The 18,919-nt window shown below is 44.1% G+C and overlaps 1 protein-coding gene across 7 annotated transcripts in view; it reads right to left on the bottom strand.

The window, feature by feature from the left end:
- NAXD (NAD(P)HX dehydratase) overlaps positions 1-18,919 on the bottom strand; it is an 85,488-nt gene that overhangs the window by 56,919 nt on the left and 9,650 nt on the right. For all 7 annotated transcript variants that reach the window (XR_008442966.1, XM_054011428.1, XM_054011420.1 and 4 more), the window contains exons 4-5: positions 14,978-15,023; positions 13,659-13,747 (exon numbers count right to left, since the gene is read on the bottom strand). Coding sequence is in view for 6 of the 7 variants with exons in the window: in XM_054011428.1 (XP_053867403.1) it covers positions 13,659-13,747; positions 14,978-15,023 (135 nt within the window). In the remaining variant the exon portion in view is untranslated. The remainder of the gene's footprint in view (positions 1-13,658; positions 13,748-14,977; positions 15,024-18,919) is intronic.

Consider the following 18,919-nt stretch of genomic DNA (forward strand, 5'->3'; position numbering starts at 1 on the left):
TGATAGGTGCTGTGCATGGTCTTGTTCACAGAGAAAGACTATGTTCATTGTTCACAAAAAATTATCTTTGTGAGGAATTCACTCCCTTTTTCCCATCCCACAGCTGCAAATGTCTCCCAACCTACCCTGGCATCCCCGTCGCAGAGGCTGGCGCAGATTAGGCGGAGAAAGAAAAAGACATGGGACGACATGTTCTCAGAACTTATGGGCTGCTCCCGAGCCGATGCGGCCCAGCAGACCCAGTGGAGGGAGAACATGTCGCAATACCAGCAAGCACACAGCGAACGGGAGGAGAGGTGGCGGCAGGAAGACCAGCAGGCAACTCAAACGCTGTTTGGACTAATGAGGGAGCAAACGGACATGCTCCGGCGCCTTCTGGATGTTCTGCAGGACCGGAGGCAGGAGGACAGAGCCCCGCTGCAGTCTCTCTCTAACCGCCCTCCCCCGCCACAAACTCCCATACCCCCATCACCCAAAGTCCCAAGGAGGAGGGGCGGCAAGGGCCGTGAAAACTGTCACTCCACCCCTGCAGACTGCTCAAGTACCAGAAGGCTCTCATTCCCAAAAATTTGATAAGTCCTTTCCTTCCCGCCTCACCTAAGCCCCCGTCCCAGTTTCATCCCCTAACTGTGTAGTTGCTAATAAAAGATATGTTTCTGTTAATTACTGTTTCCATCATGTTCTTTTAGGGGAGAGTGTGTTTGAAGAGGGGGAAGGGGGTTGGTAATTGGAGAGGACAATCACCTTTACCAGGGTACAGACACGGGGGCAGGTTCAGCAGAAGGTCACACACACATTGCAATCACCAGGCACCCTGGTCAGTCTGGGAGGTGGTTTTCATGTTTGGGGGGGGGGGGGGGGGGGCATGTGACTTTGTGGCGGGGGAGGGCGGACAGAGATCTTATGCAGCAGTCTTTATCCTGGATCACAGAGCCACGCAGCAGGGGATCTGTAACCGTCCTCCCCCGCCACAAAGTCACATAGCCCCCACACAGAGAGTCCCGAAAAGGAGGGGTGGCAGGCTCCGTTGAAACAACCAGTCCCCCACTGCAGACCACTCTAGGAGCAGGAGCCTGTCATTCCTCGAGTTTAGAAGCATCCTTTCCATCACTACGCCCGCTCCCCACCACAGTCTGCGTCCCAGTTTCAACACTTTACCGCGAAATCCGTAATAAAGAAAACGGTGTTCATTAACAAAGTTCCATTTATTTTATTTTTAAACGTGTGTTGGAAGGGGAGGGACAGGGTGAATGGGATATGTAGCTGGAGAGGATAGTTAACAGTAAGTGGGTAAAGAAACGGGGGCAGGTTCAGCTTCTCTTTAAACAGACTTAATAGTCAGAGGTTACCCTGCTCACTGAGGAACCTAGCTTTCAAAGCCTCCCGGATGCACAGCGCATCCCGCTGGGCTCTTCTAATTGCACAGCTGTCTGGCTGGGCGTAATCAGCAGCCAGGCTATTCACCTCAACCTCCCATCCCGCCATAAAGGTCTCCCCGCCCTTGCTCTCACAGAGATTGTGGCGCACACAGCAAGCTGCAATAACAATGGGGATACTGGTTTCGCTGAGATCAGAGCGAGTCAGTAAGCTTCTCTATCTCCCCTTGAGACATCCAAAAGCACACTCCCCCACCATTCTGCACTTGCTCAGACGGTAGTTGAAGAGTTCTTTTTCAGTGTCCAGGGCGCCTGTATAGGGCTTCATGAGCCAGGGCATTAGCAGGTAGGCTGGGTCCCTGAGGATCACTATAGGCATCTCCACATCCCCAACAGTTATTTTCTGGTCCGGGAAGTAAATACCTTCCTGCAGCCGTCTAAACAGACCAGAGTTCCTGAAAACACGAGCTTCATGAACCTTGCCCGGCCATCCTACGTTGATGTTGGTAAAACGGCCCCTATGGTCCACCAGTGCTTGCAGCACCATTGAAAAGTAGCCCTTTCGGCTAATGTACTGGCTGGCCTGGGGGTCCGGTCCCAGAATAGGGACGTGAGTTCCATCTATAGCCCCACCGCAGTTTGGGAATCCCATCGCGGCGAAGCCATCTATGATCACCTGCATGTTTCCAAGGGTCACTATCTTTGACAGCAGTAGCTCAACAATTGCGTTGGCTACTTGCATCACAGCAACCCCCACGATAGATTTGCTGACGCCAAAGTGATTTGTGACTGACCGGTAGCTGTCTGGCGTTGCAAGCTTCCAGAGGCCTATGGCCACTCGCTTCTGGACAGTCAGGGCTGCTCGCATCCGGGTATCCTTGCGCTTCAGGGCAGGGGACAGCAACTCACAAAGTTCCAGGAAAGTTTCCTTCCGCATATGAAAGTTTCGCACCCACTGTGATTCATCCCAGACCTGCAGCACTATGAGGTCCCACCAGTCCGTGCTTGTTTCCGGGCCCAGAATCACCGTTCCTCAGCATCATGACCCACTGCCACCATGATGTTCACAGCGCAGGATCCCGTGCTTTGTGAGAGGTCTGTGCCACTCTCAGACTTCATGTCCTCACGGTGCTGCCGTAGCCTCCTCGCCTGATTTCTCAGCATCTGCCTCTGGAAAAGGTGGATGATAAGCTGCGAGGTGTTGACAACGGTCATAACTGCAAAGATGGTCGCAGCGGGCTCCATGCTCACAGTGCTGTGGCGTCCGCACTGTCACTCACCAGAAAAGTGAGCGAACTGATTGCCCACCGGCGCTTTCAGGGAGGGAGGGCGGGAGTGACGGTTGGATGACGACAGTTACCCAAAACCACCCTCGACACATTTTTTTTCCCCAGCAGGCATTTGGGGCTCAACCCAGAATTCCAATGGGCAGCGGGGACTGCGGGATAGCTGCCCACAGTACACCACTTCCAATGTCGACGCTTGCCCCGTTAGTGTGGACTCTCACAGTCGAATTACTGTCTTTAGTGCGGATACACACGTTCGACTTTGTAATATTGATTCCGCATATTCAATTTAAGTACAATCGAACTACTCTCGTAGTGTAGACATACCCCTAGAGTAGCATCAAACCCACTTCATTTCAGGATATCTCTGGTGTTCAGAACACCTATGATTGACAGTGAAAGACTTTTGGATTGCTTATATTGCATAGTAGTTCTGAATACATAAATTATAAAATTGCCATCTCATAGTCTACACCACACACACATTACAGATGTAATACTGTTATTGTAACCAATATGGGGTAATTACCCAACATGTAACCTTGTTTCACTGAAGATACAATCTTGCAGCATTCTCAACCAAAGTAAAAACTAGACATTCTCACCCCTTACTGGTCACTGTGTTGACCCCCTAAGTCACTGGTTCTCAACCAAGGATACGTGGACCTCTGGGGGTACATTAACTCATCTAGATATCTGCCTAGTTTTACAAAAGGCTATATAAAAAGCACTAGTGAACTCAGTACAAACTAAGTTCATATAGACAACAACTTGTTTATGCTGCTCTATATACTATCTCAGCCATTCTCAAAACTGTGGGTCACGAGTTTGTCTTTATGGGGTCGTCGGGCTGGCCTTAGACTTGCTGAGGCCTAGAGCAGAAAACTGAAGCCCAAGCCCCGCCACCCAGGATTGAATCCAAAGCCTGAGCAATTTAGCTTCATGGGGCCCCATGTAGCGTGGGGGCCCAGGCAATTGCCCTGCTTGCCACCTCCTAACGCCCGCCCTGAGAGTAGGAATAGACTCAATGTGGAGAAAAACTTGGTTGTTGCTGTTGCTTCACTGTCTCCCAGAATGACAAGGCTCACAAGTGAAAAACAGGCTCAAGTATCACACAGAAATATAAGTACAATATTTATATTCCAATTGATTTGTTTTATAATTATATAATAAAAGTGATAAAGTAAGCAATTTTTCAGTAACAGTGTGGCTGTGACACTTGTATTTTCATCTCTGATTTTGTAAGCCAGCTGTTTTTAAGTGAGGTCAAACTTGGGGTGTGCAAGACAAATCAAACTCCTGAAAAGGGTACAGTAGTCTGGAAAGGTTGAGAACCTCTGCCCTAAGGAATGTAATTGCTACCCTCTATACATTCCAGTCAGCACCTTCAACTGATCACTAGCCTAAGCTCCCAGAGAGAAGACTATTCAAAATGATCAACACAATCAAAAATGTGCCTCAAAGGGGGAAACATGAAAAACAAAGTGCAAGAGAAACCCCCTTCAAAATACAACGATCCAGGCTCTGAGGGGAACTGATCAGAAGAGCAAGAATCATAAAAGATGAGATCTTCAGAGAAGCAGTTATGAGATAAACAAATTTTCTCTTATCCAACAGATATTACCTCTGCAGGACCCCTACTGCTGAAGCGCATAAAGCTCTAGGAATGTCCCAAAAGAATAGCATTAACAATATAAAGAGGAGCCAGGAATCTCTTACAAGTCCAACACACAACATTTGAGAATGCAAAAAGGATTAACAATCCAATGCAAAAATTGACCAAATGAAAATTAGGGATGTCCCCAAATAAAAACTTTTTTTGAGTGGAGTGACTGGGCAAGAGTTTGGATTCCCCTATCGTGGGAATGAAAATCTCCTGGTGAAGATCCACTTGGAGGTTGAATCCAAGCAATAATACTTTGTAAATTTGGAGCATAAACTATATAGTTGCTTTGCAGATAATCTGCAATGGAAACATTCCTGAGGCAGGCAAAAGTGGCAGCTTTTCTTCAAATGGTGTGAACCTTTAAGCGTCTGCTTAGCTTCAGGCTAGCTAAATAACAGCAATGTGAAATGCCATCAGATATTTTTTGACTAGGTTCCCCTAGCAATAGTAAATTAAATGATAGATATAAATAAGAAAGAGGAAGCGTCCCCATAGCGGGATCCAAAGGCACCTTCCTGAAAGGCCCAGCAAAAGGTCTCCCTGGTTCTCCCCTGGCTACTGGTAAAAAGGGCAGAAGGGAAAAGGGATACAGGGCTTAATTCTCTCTCCCCCACCAGCTGCTGAGAGGACAGTAGTTTTCCTGGAAGATGAATGTGAGAGCTTTATTGTCTTTCTTCCCTGCTCTCCCGCTACGGGATGACTTACATTTTATTTTCTCATGCAAGTATGCATAGGTGTATTTGTCAGCAACTTATGTGCTTGTTATTCTTGTTTCTTTCTACGCCCAAAACACGTATGAGGCACAGTCTGCAGTGAGTAACTAGGAACTGTGGAAGGTGATAGAAAAATACAGCCATAAACTCACAAGCAAGAGTGTGGCAAGACTTGCTGCACCTGAAATTTGTTTTAGGCATTCTTTTGAATCAGAGTTCTGCATCTGACCAAATGGAGGCCTGGTGTTGTGGGAGGAAGCAGAGCACTGGCAAGCAGAGTTGCAGTCACCCAATCAATAATTTCATTCATCACTGGAGAATGTGTTTTCCAAGTCTTGCTCATTAGCAGTGCACTTTAGGGCAGGTCTATATTTACAATGCTACATCAGTGCAGCTGCAGCACTTCAGTGAAGATGCTACTATGCCAATAGGAAAGCTTCTCCATTGTTGTAGTTAATCCACCTGTGACGGGTTCCCCCTGGGGTGCCAAATGGAACTGGGATACCACTGAGCCCCCCGACCCACCAGCCTGGACTCCCACTCACCCTGTAATGCTGTAATAAGCTGCAGACCCGCTCCCGGTCTCTTACTTTCACCAGCACAGTGGTAGTAACATGCAGACAGGCTTTCTGACCAGTCCCTGCATGGGAAGGCTATACAGCTAGGGCACTTACCAGCTTCCCAGGCCCACACCCCTCTCTGGAAGGTAAACCTGAATTGTACAGCGCAAGCTCATGAAATTTGCCCCCCTCCCTCAATGTGGAAGAAGATATGGAACAGCTTTCTGCCACAAGTTAGGATTTCCCCACGCTGATTTAACACAAAACAAAAACAAGTTTAATTACAAAAGATAGATTTTAAGTGATTATAAGGGATAGCAAACAGATGAACGTAAATTACCTAGCAAATAACCAAAAATGCAATCTAAGCTTAATATACTAAAGAGATTGGATGAGTAGCAAATTCTCACCCCACTTGTTGATTTAAGCAGTTTGAAGAGATTCTTGAGGAGCCAGCTGAACTTGCTTGCAGCTTAAAAAACCCAGGTATTCCTTTCACAAGTTAGAAATCCCACTAGCCTGGGTTCCCCCGTTCCCCCAAGTTCAGTCCTTTTTCCTCAGGTGTTCCCAGGAGTCTCTTTGGGCGGGGAGTCGGTGAAGAACCACGATGTCACTCCCCAGCCTTAAATAGCTTTTGTATATGCTTTTGTCTCCCAGCTTGGTTCCCAGGCCTTTCAGTGGAAAAATACTGGTATTCCAAGATGGAGTCAAGTACCAGGTGATCTGGTCACATGCCCCTGTAGTGTTACAGCAGTCATGACTCGGAGGCTGTTTGTAGTGTCCTCAGGAAGGCTCCCCACTGGGAGATTAGCTTCTAAAACTCCCAGCCAGACATATAGACTGATTGCATTCTGCCTAGTGGATGTTCCCCAGGTGTAAACACATTTGTAATAGATGCATAGACAACATTCCTAACTTCAGATACCAAAATGATACATCCATACAAATAGGATAATCATATTCAGTGTATCATAACCTTTTCAATGATATCTTACATGACCTATCTTGCACAAAACATGTCATAGTTATGCCATAATCATATCATAACAATATCCCTGAAGAATATGGGGTGTAGTGTCACACCACCTTCGTAAGAGGCGATAACTATGTTGACAGGAGACGCTCACCCGTGAACACAGCACTGTCTATACCGGGAATTAGATCGGTATAATGGGGTTGCTCAAGGGTGTGGATTTTTTTTAAATGTATGTTTATAGTATTGACCTGGCCTAAGACTCATTTAGGCAACTCCAAATAAATTGGCATATAGTTACAAAGGTCTGTTATATAAAATCAGATAAAGTCATTTATATTTTTAAGTGGCCAGTTTCAAAAGTCTAAGCAGAGTCTTATCTTCAAAGTTAAGAAAAAGTTTCTGCTTTGTGACTCAATAGGCTTCACTTGTGTTTGTCCAGTGCTGCAGGTAATTACAGCAAATTGCATTTTAGAGCTGCTGACTTTTACACTGAGACACCTTATACAGTAGATAAACAGATCTAAAACCAGCACACAGTGTATAGCTCCAGGATTTAAGTAATCTTAGAAAGTGGAGTAATTAGCCAATGTGCCAAATTCTGGGTCAGGTCATAATTGGAAACTAGATAACTATAATGGCAAGAGAATATTCTGGGCAGATTAGCTGCAGAGAAGCATGTGGGGGAGGATTTTCTTTTTTTGTGAAGTTATGTGAACCTATAAACTCCTACAACTGATCTATTTGTTAAATTTATAAACAATTATTCTTGCAGTAAACTGACAAGTTAAATTTTATTTTAGAAAGGCTGTGTTTAAATATATTTAAATATATTATAAGATAAATAATTGTATGTTCATGAAAGATGCCCGATTGACAGCACCAGACAATGATGTGCTGCACAGGAAATACAAGAGTACCTACACTGTCCACCCATGTGCCTCAGGGATGAAACCAAGTCCACTAACTGCGCACTCCGGTGGATCAAAGCAAGTTCGATATAACGCGGTTTCACCTATAACAAGGTAAGATTTTTTGGCTTCTGAGGACAGGGTTATATCAGGGTAGAGGTGTACTTTTAAAGTGGGGTACAGTAGTTACAATCCCCTCCCCCCCCACAATAAAAAAAAACATGTATTGTTGCTAGCACAAATGGCTGTCATGTAAGAACATAAGAATGACCACACTGGGTCAGACCAATGGCCCATCTAGCCCAATACCCTGTATTCCAGCAGTGGCCAGTGCCAGCTGCTTCAGAGGGAATGAACAGAAGAGGGCAATTACCAAGTGATCCATCCCACATTGTTCAGTCCCTGATTCCGGAAGTCAAAGATTTGGGGACATCCATAGCATGGGGTTGTGTCCCTCACCATTGCCATTAATGGACTTGATGCAACCTTAACTATAGCATTGCCATTGTAAAGACAGACACAAGACATTTAAAAACGTTAAAGATAACTGCTGCAGAACTTTTATAAACCCCACTAATTCATGGAACCTTCTTTACAAGAATTATATTTTGCTACTGGCCATATTATAACAAATCACTTTTACCCTAATTAGGAAAAAGTTCGCACAAAGTCTTGATTTACATACAAGATCTGTGGTCTAAGCTTCTGGTCTGTGGGTAGTGCACAGTCCTAGTCCCTGAGCCAGTCTTAGTTCCCCAGGTTGGCAAGGGCTCAGAGTACGACTGCAGATGAGTGAGGCAAGGCTTTGCGGAAAAGGGAGCACTCAAATTGCTCTGAAATCACCCCTGTAGTAGCACCCTTGTTCTTTCAGGGTGGTTGGCCCCAGTCCAGAGTCTCACTCAAAGCAAAGGTAAGTTACATTTGGGGTTAATCAGGTGAGCCTTTTTCTAGGGTGTGGTGATGGTTAAGTATGTAGGAATTTTTGCTGTATCTGCCAGACTTCTTGCCTAACCTTGCAACATTCTCTCTTCTCATACAGCCAGCTGACATGTAGGGGCCAGATTCTGCCCCTTAAGTTTTGCTGTTGATTTCAATGGGTATTGAATGGAGTCCTCAATGAGGTATTGAGGGCCAAGATGCACCACTTGCCTCTCTATTGAGCAGAGTTTGAAACAGAGTCCAGGAAGTTCCAAATCCCAAAGTGCACATATCACATACCACGGCTTTCGAGCATTCACAGCACATAAATTTGGTTGAGCGGGCCTGTATGCAGTGTACATCACTGTGGCCCAAAAGCTGCTAGGAACTCAGCTACTTGTAAGGCCGGGAAGAGGAGGAAGTTGGCTGGCAGGGGCATGAACAGAAATAAACATTTGGCTGCTTTTGGAGGGGCACTTTGTGTAACCCCTGCAGCTGGAGGACCTGCCTCCCCACCCCATCCCCCCAGCAGCCAAGCGGAGCTGCTTCTCCCCTCCCACCCCCCAGCAGTCTTGGAGCTACCTTTCCCCTCCCCATCCCCCAGTGCCAGAGGAACTGCCTCTCCCTGCCACAGCCCTGGGGCTGGAGGAGCTGTCATCTCCCCACTACAGCGGGTGGAGCTGGCTCTTCTCCCCCTCCTCCTGTGGCCCCAGGGCCAGAGGAACTCACTCTCCCCTCTCTGGCACCAGAGGAGTTTTGTGCTCCTGCTGATTGGGGAGGAACCTGTGCTGCCCCCCGCGCGCACCTCTGTTGGCTGGCCACGTCAGCAAGCTGGAACTGGGACATTTATCATCTATACTGCAATAGCACTTAGAGGCTCCAATAAAGACCTCAACATGCTAGAACAGGGGTGGGCAAACTTTTCGGCCTGAGGGCCACGTCTGGGTATGGAAATTGTATGGTGGACCATGAATGCTCACGAAATTGGGGTTGGGATACAGGAGGGGGTGAGGGCCCTGGCTAGGACCGCGGGCTCTCGGGGGGGCCAGAAATGAGGAGTTCACAGTGCAGGAGGGGGCGCCGGGCTGGGGCAGGATTTGGTTTGCGTGGGGGGGAGGCCGAGGGCTCCAGCTGAAGGTGCAGGCTCTGGGGTGGAGCTGAGGATGAGGGGTGCAGGAGGGTGCTCCAGACTGGGAACGAGAGGTTCGGAGGGTGGGAGGGGTAAATCAGGGCTGGGGCAGGGGTTGGGACATGGGAGGGGCTCAGGGGTGCAGGCAGCACTTACCTCAAGCAGCTCCTCTACACATAGGAGCCAGACCGGGGGGAGGAGGAGGGGGAGAGGGGGACATGTCACTGCTTTCCAGAAGCCGCACAGAGCTGTGGCACACAAGTAGGGAGCAGCCCCCGACCCTGCTTCCCGGCTGGAGCACGGGAGCGGAGCAAGCCCCAGATCCTGCTCCCCAGGGAGAGCTCAAGGACCAGATTAAATCGGCTGGCAGACTGGATGTGGCCTGCGTGCTGTAGTTTGCCCACCCCTGTGCTAGACACTGTACATGCCTATAATGACAACACAGTGGCCACCCCCAAGAATTTACAGTGTAAGTATGTGATGACATAAAAGATGAATATGATGAGAGATAGGGGGCTGAAGAGGGAGATTGTGATCAGGGCCCTGTGTACGTCGCTGCACTATGGGCTCAAGTTTTGCAGCATTTGCTATTCAATTCAATAGCCATGTTAATTAGGTTACCTTGTTGATTTTTTGCATTACCTTGCCAAATCCTCTCAGAAGGTGCAGCAGTATATTTTATGGAATCCCTGAATAAAGGAGAAAATTACTCCCAATAAGGCTGAACGTTTAGGTTCCCTATAGAGACAGCTACTATTACCCAACTCCTGGGGATGCAGTGGGGGAAAAGGAGTATGTGGCAGTTAGGTAAAGCTCTATCCTTCCCAGGCCTCATGCTGCTACCCTTGCCTCACTGGGAGGGGAGCAGGCACCACCATCCGTCCAAGTGGCAGATGGGACAATGGTATGAAAGTAGGTGTTGTGGTACACCTAGGACTGCAAATTACTCTAATTGAACCCTGCATCCTTTGCAGCTCACTAGGGATGGATGCCTGCAGCTCCACAGGTTGGCCCTGGCAACCCTCCCCCTCTAAACTTTGTTCAGAACCCCCACCCCATCACATTTTGTGTCCTGGGCATGAGAGTCTGCCTGGCTGGCTCTCAAGGCTCATCAGCTCAGCCTCTGGCTGTCACACTCCTCCTCTGACCCACACCCTCAAAAGACAGGCAAAGGCCATCCTGATGAGCCCAGAGAACTTGTGTGTCTCATGTTCCAGCTCCCACTTTTATGAAGAGCAGGGCAGGAAAATGTGCTACTTATTGTAATGCACTCCCTCTTGAGGTGAAAGCAGTACTAAAAGCGGAAGCTGCAGACAGGTCACAGCAGAGCAGAGAGAACAAGATGTCAGACTCCTGACTACAGTAAAATGGGGCATTGTTCAGCAGTTTGGCAAAAAGTCAAATTCTGCAAAATAAAAATCAGTGACACAGAATACACAAGGCCCTGATAATGACTGGCATAACAAGCAGGATCACAGAACATCAGCTGCCTAGCCACTGTCATGCATTGTGCAGATATCACAGCAAAGGTGACCTTTAAAGAGGGGTACAAAGGAGGACAATGCAATAGCTCTGCAAACTTTTACAGGAAGCTCCTCCTGTTCATAAAGGGCAGCACGGGAGATAAACATCCCTTGCATAGTTGAGAGAAAAACGGACTGACGGGCTTTGCCGTTGCTGGAAGAGCAGAAGCAGGGGCTGACTGCTCAACACCACATAAGAGAGGATATGTAAAAGATGCAACTAAGTCTTGAATGGCTTTAAAAGTGAATGTGGGCAGTCTGTTTGATGCAGACAAAACTGGATTTAAAACATTCAGTCAAGAATTTGGGAACCCGCAAAAATTTACAGTGCCCGTGTTTATGAGGAAAGACCATTATTAAGGCTGAAAATCATTCACGGAGGTCACAGGAGGGGGATCAAGGCTGGGGCATGGGGATGGAGCCTGGGAGGGTCTCAAGGGTGCAGGCTCTGAATTTTGCAGCAGCAGGTGCGGCTGACCCCAGGGCCATCCCAACAGCTGGGTAAGCCCCGGAGCCAGACACTACTCTGGCAGCCCCAGGCAGCTGGTCCCGGCGCTGCCCAGGAGCAGCAATCCTCAGCCGCGTTCCCCTCCCAACAGGTAAGATTTAATCACAGGTATTTTTAGTAAAAGTCATGGACAGGTCACAGGGCTGTGACTTCTTGTTTATTGTCTGAGACTTATTAAAATACCTGTGACTAAAACGTAGCCTTAACCATTATCTCACATTTGGAGACAGAAGAATGGGCAAGAAGTCTTATGGGGAGGTAAAAAACTTTTTAGAAAACCAAACCTGAACATTGTTGTTTGCATTTTTAAATCTTAAATTTTATTCAATTTTAAATAATGTTCCCCGCAACATCCAACCATACAGAATAAGTATATTAGCTGACTGTTTCTGCAAAGTCAGTGTGAAGTGTAAAAATTAACAATATTGACACTTAAACAGCGATGAGGCTTCAGACCTAATGTTCTATTTGGATGAATGGGGCAAGGGCAAACGGCGCGCGCACACACACACACACACACACCATTTGTCTATTTTACAGAATGAATAGGATAGCGCATCAGATTAGTGTCAAAAGCTTCTCTTTGCAACCAGAGGGGCAACATTTTTTTTTAAACTGACAATTTTATTCTACAGAAGACGCTGAACTAAAATCTGTGTGGAAAAAAGAATCCGTAGAAATTCCACAAATAGAGATTTAGAGAGATGAGATCCAGCAATCTCTTGTTTGCTCATGGTTCTCTCCTTTCTGACGATATTGTCTCATTTTTTTCCTATGATACTTTTCCATTACCACCAAACTAGTCAACAGTACTGTGTATTAACTTCTCCCATGTAAAATCATATTGGTTAGCCCAACTGTCATAGCGCCACTGACTTCAATGGAGCTGTGGCAATTTATACCAGCTGAGGATCTAGTCACTGGATTATAGACATTAGCGTGGTTGCACCAGGGCAATGCAAACAACTCTACCTTGTCTACACCAGGAAAACAAAAAGGTGTGCTTTTACAAAGCAAAACAAAAAAACAACAAACATCCCCCAAAAAACCCTGATTGCGTACTTGTTTTAAACATATTTTTAAATGCAAATTTTCACATAGAAAAGGTTTAACATCTTTAAAATGTGCTAACTGGTAGCTGTCAATCCCAGGCTTCCCTTTGGAGTTGATCACTTTAAAAAAGGTGCTAACATGTTTTTAAAAGTATTAAATCCTGTCTACAGTAGCATTTATCAAATGTTTTGACTCTTGTTTTTAAAAGCGCTGTTTTTTTTCTAGTTTAGATAAGGCTCTAGTGTGTGTAGACATGATTTACACCAATGCAGTGCAATTTGTACTGCAAGCTTACCGTAGGCCTTGCTTACAGGGCTCTAGAGCTTGATTCTTATTTGGTACGCTCATTCCCAACAATTTGCAAAACCTAACCCAAACAATGTCTCCTGTAAGATATCCCGTTAGCGACACACTCCAGCCAACAATTGAAACAAACAAACAAACTAACCCCTCACAAATTGATATAAGCAGCTCTTGATATTTTATATTGCGTCTAGTTAACCCTGTAATGGCTAGATTTGTTATCTACAAGGTGAAATATTTAAGAATCATAAAAATCATAAAAAATTAAAACCAGTTTCTCGTGCAGTAATTTAGCATGAATAGCGTTATGTCCACAGTGGTGAGAAAGTAAAACTGATTCAGAACCAAGAAGGAAGAAATTTGGGATGTGAGTGTTTTATTTTGGCTTTTAAAAAGAAAGATTCTAAAATGCTGACTTGTTCCATACTCAGTTCTGGATTTTGTGACTGCTCTCATTTAATGCATTAGAATTACAAACATCAGCAAGCAAGCTGAAAGAATAATCTTTGCTTTTTTAATTTGTGCTTTGGCAGAAACACACACACAAAGTGGTTCTAACAGGTCAGAAACTCCACATGCTCTTAAATGAAAATACGTAATACATAATCATTTTTTTAACCTCTGATTCACCGGTCCTGTGATTCGGGAAGAGAAATAATGTAAACTAATGAACTGTCACACTGAAATGTTCAATCTAGTAGTCTTGACTTGATCATTTAAAGAAAAAAAAGTCACTTACAGCACTGGATGAACAATCAGTTCTGGACTATATGACTTTATTACAGTTGCTGCATCTTTGGTACAAAACACGTGGGATAAGTCTGCACCCTAAGAAAGAAAATTTGCAGAATTACAATTTGTAATCTTAGTAGTGCGTAAACAATTATTCCAATAGTTATTCACTGAACAACTATGAATTCCTACTGCTTGTTAAATAAAGCAAACTTGGTACCTGTTTGTTCCATCTTGACTAGCATGCCATTCAATAGTTTGGAGAGAAATTACTTTATTTCTTAAATCTAACTTCCATGCTAAATTGCAAACTTACAGAAATACTTGCTTACTTAACAGGATTATGGCAAAATCAGTGAAAGTTTAGGGCCAGAGCTTGAAACCCTTATCACAGGAGTAATCCTCTCCATTCATGCATGAGCAAGAATGATAGGCCTAGGCCCACAGTAAGGAAAGACAAAAAGGACACAGCCAAGTAGGAGCTGGGTTACAGCACAAACAAAAATCGGCGTTGTGCTATATTCATGCAGGATAAACAAGATTACCCATGAGTTTTTTCCAGTCCCAAGGTTTTTGATCCAATGAGCCAAATCTGGACTAGAGATAAACTGGCACAATTTCATTTATTACAGTTGAATTGCATGCATTTCTGAGTTTGACCCTAAGCTTCTTTTACCTCTAATAAGAAAAAGCAAAAATAATATACACGTAGGTTAGACAGCCAGGGACAAGAAGTTTCCAATACTTCGGATGTAGAAATAAATACCAAACTTAAAAGATACAAACACCTAAAGGAAGACAGTAACCAACTAATGGCTCCTCTGGTGTATTACTATCATTTAACATTTTCCAAGCCCTGAGCAATTTAAGGTCCTGATCCTGAAGTTTGTTCTGTTAAGGTGAAATGTTATGCCTGTGCATAGGCCCACTGAATTCAGTAAGGTTCAGTAAGACTGCCTGCACATATCAAATGGCTGTATTATGGCCATAGTATCTTGTTGGATACTGAGTAGTCATCTCTGTCCAACTTTAAAACACAGAAGAGCCCAGGTTAAATTATTTTTGGTCTTGCCTAAATTAAATAATAATAAACTTAGATTACTGAAAAAAAAAATAATGAATGACTTCTACAAATCTGATAACTTCTATGACTAAGAAGAATATGAACCTTCTAGAACTCAAATTATTAAAAAGAAAAAAAAAGGTTACATTTCTAGTAGAACTAAAAAAATCCCACAGTACAATGCAAGCCTTTTACATATGACACTAGACAATCCCTTTATGTTATTAAAAATACATTACACATGAAGGCAGGAAAACACATACCACTTTTAGAGCTGAAATTGCAGCAAAATATGGTGCCCCAGTGTACCTACAAATGAAACATTTTCTAGGTTAGGAAACAGACACACACAATTGTATCAAAAGATAAAGTTAGCAGTTGCTCACCCTGCTACAATGAAGAATCGAATTCAAGAGCAAGTTAAATAAACTCAAGTAGTTCTTATTTATAAAGGATGGGTGAAATCCTGGCCCCACTGAAGTCAATAGCAAAACTCCAAGTGACTTCAATAAGACGGAGATTTCACCCTATTCATTCACTCTCACTTGTGTGATATTTACATGGATTACATCACAAATAAAAGCTAAAATAAGAGTCATCTCAAAGTATTCACATAAGCACGAGAGAGAGAGAGACAGACTCAATCCATTCAGAAAAGAGACTCAGAAAAAGCTCAAGTATAAAAGATAGTACCTTGGAACATGGCTTTGCAGGTCAAATTTGGGCTCTAGTAGACCAATCAAAATGTGAATTAGAGAGACAAGGGTAATCCAATAGGGAAATCCTAACTAACAAAATAGTGTATTTAGCTCTTTATGTGGTATTTTTAATCTGCAGATTTCCAAGCACTTTACAAGAGGTAATATCTCCATTTTGGCCATCTCTAAACTGAGGCACAGTAAGGTGAAATGACTCACCCAAAGTATCACAATGAGTGTCACGACTGGGACAATCAGCAGTCTTGCCTAGGGATCAGAGCAGGTCAGAGTTCAAGACAGGCCAGAGAGCAAAACTGACTGTCAGGTGTCAGAAAGGGTCAGGTTACCAGATCAGCAGCAGGATCAGATACTGCAGGGGAAGCAGTCCTAAATACGGGGAACCCAGTTGCAGGGACAACTTCCTGTCTCTGTGCTTGGTTTAAATGGAGGCTCGGAACCAATCAGGCCCGCCACCATTCTGTCAGTCAGATCCCAGGACTGGACTCCTCTGTCAGAGTTCAGCTTCTATTCCAACAACTGTTAGGTCACTGGGTGACAGGTTGGAACTTACTAGCTCCTCAAGACCAGGGTTCAAGACACGTGGTCCCTAACCGGGAATAGAGCCTAGGTCTTATAACTTCCAGTCCAGTGCCCTCCTCAATTGACCTACACTGTCTCCTGTTCCCCAGAGTTCAAATCAGGATACTATTAGCAAAAATATGCCACATGATAAGTGTTGAGAAGGTGCATAATAAAGAGTCTCAAAAGGCAGCTTGAATCCAAACCAAGGACCATGACCAGGTAGCCAAGATGTAGTTCATAAGGCTAGTGTAAATCAGGAATTGTATAAGGACATCACAACTATGATCAGTCGACAGCAGATGTTTCACCTTGTTACTTTATTCTCAATGCTTCTCCCATAACCTCCATTCACACAATGTAGAAGGTAATTTAAAGTAAGATTAGGGTGCAAAGAAGAGAGAAGGTAGAGGGGAATGGAACTCAAATGACCAAACTTCAACTGCATGTATAGCCAAAACAGGGATGGCATGACATTTACCAGAGATGGTTTTTACTACCACAGGAAAAGCTAGTTAGAAAGTGCCTTAAACGGTGACTATGATAAAAACTATTTCATTAATGCATATCACCTTGCACTCAGTTTTAGCTACATTCAAATTGTGGTTACATCAATTAATTTCTGAATCTATTAGCTTAAGTTTGGCAAAAAAAGTAAAACTGAAGTGGGTGTAATTCTAATATATGTAATCATAGCATTGAACATGGGAATGTCTACACATTTTGTTTGGTAATTTCTCAAGGAAGTTATACATGTCAGTCAGGACCTGTTTCATTTTTCCATATTACATAAACAAAAATCAAAAACAGTTGATTCTGTGAAAGTGACAATAATGCAGAGCTGTAGGCTTGAAGCATTAAGCAATCAGAAGCATGCAGAGTTGTAGACCACCACTCCAGGTCCATCTGGCCATACAGCATTCTGTAGCACAAGCCCAACTTCGATGAAGTGTACAAACTGAGCCTCAATTTTGAACCGATGTATCTGAAGTTTGAAAAGATTTGTTCTATGCTTGCTGAACACTGATGCAATTGCACTACCAGTTCTATGAAGTCAGATGCAATATCATTACTCTTCAGGTTTTTCCACCATGCTACGGAGGAAACTTTTTCCTTCGTAGCAGATGAAAATTCTGATTTTGGATATGGAGATTCTACTTTAAATGCAAGTGAATATGGCAGAAAGTAAGGATTTTTACTGAGCAACCACGACCTGGCAATTTCTTCTTGTTCAGTTGACAATTTCTTTCCTGCTTATTTTAGATGAAGACCAAACCAGGTTGGCCAACACGCATACAGGAGTAATTGCTTCATGAAATCTCTTTTGTGCTGTTGCTTTGCGCGCTGCAAAATCTTCAGTAGATCCAACCATACTTTGCATACAACTGCAAATGTTAATGCACCCCTTTGGAATGTGTCAAATGCCACAGCAACTGGTTTCCATTGACTGATCAAGTTCTTATGCTTCTTGGTAAATCCCTTGATAATTAGTTATACTGACCACACTATCTTCAAATTCTGCCTCATGATCACTCACAATCTTGAGATAACAGCACCAATTTTTAATTTATGTTTCCAGATATGTTATTTGACTGTTCCATTGTGTCTCACCAGGGATTTGTGATTCTACAGATCCTTGGCATTTTTTTGAACAGGCTCCAGTATTCACAAATATTTTTGTAACTCTACTACATAGTATCAAAGCACTTAGTACAAGGTCTTGTCCAAGTAGATTTAGCCAATGTAAGGCAAGTCCATATGTAACTAAAGTATCATTTTTTCCAAATCACTTCTCATTCTTTACATCTTTTTCCCCCACTGTCTGTCAGGTAGCTCTTAACACCACAAACATACAATTCATTTACTAATGTCTTGGCTTCTCTTCCCAGGGTAGCACAGTATTTTTCAGTCTTATTGCTTCCAGTCTCAAACTCTATCACATTTTGAGATTTAACCCAGACCAGTGAGAGGTTGTGTCACTACTTGCCCTGTAAGTCTGAATGCCTTAAAATGCTCTGCTGCTGTAGCTCCCTGTCTGTCTGCTCCCAACCAGTGGACAAGCATGCATTGAATGACTATGTTAAGCAGCCCTGGTTCAGCAGCTCTGATTCCAGCAGCCGGCTTGCTACACTACAGTCAAACTCTCGTCTCCACCAGCCTTTGTTTTTATTAGCCAAGTGACCCCAATACACCCCCAATCCCAAATTTCCCCAAAACCATCTACCCTGAAAATGTCCAGCCCTGTCCTGGAACATTCAGAGAAGTAATACGGTCTGTTGCTCCTTTAAAGACATAAGAGCACAGCAGCCTGTTGCTTTACTGGAATTAATAATGAATTTAAGTCAAACATAGCAGTAGGCGGATTTGGAATAAAAGTAAAACAAGTTTATTTAATCAAAAATACAGAGATTTTAAGTGCATTCAAGAGATGAAGTCAGAAATGGTAACAAATAAAAGTGAAAACATGCATCTAAAAATGTAAAAAACTTAAATCTAGTAAGATAGTCTTTGTTAAAGATGATTTTCCTCTGATCCAGTCTTCTTTCCACCTTTTAACTAAATGGCCTGGTCAGGACATCACAGAGATCAAATTGCTTTGTTTCTTTGTCTCCTTAAGGCAAAGAATCCCTTAGGGGCTCACTCCCCCTCTCTTTATAGTTCAGTGAACCTTTGAAACATATTCTTCTGAAGGGTACCGTCGGGTAAAGTTCATTAGTTCATGCCGAATAAAGGAGCCATGAGGTTTGGAGGATAAGTCTCCAAGCTGGTTCCTCCCCCACTGGCTGTTGCTACTGTGCACATTATCTCTTCCTGCGGCAACTTCCCATACAAATGAATAGCTCACTGAATGCATCCAAAGAAGTGAGGTTTTTACTCACGAAAGCTTATGCCCAAATAAATCTGTTAGTCTTTAAGGTGCCACCAGAC

This window comes from Malaclemys terrapin, chromosome 1 (assembly GCF_027887155.1).
Source record: "Malaclemys terrapin pileata isolate rMalTer1 chromosome 1, rMalTer1.hap1, whole genome shotgun sequence".
Taxonomy (NCBI): Eukaryota; Metazoa; Chordata; order Testudines; family Emydidae; genus Malaclemys; species Malaclemys terrapin.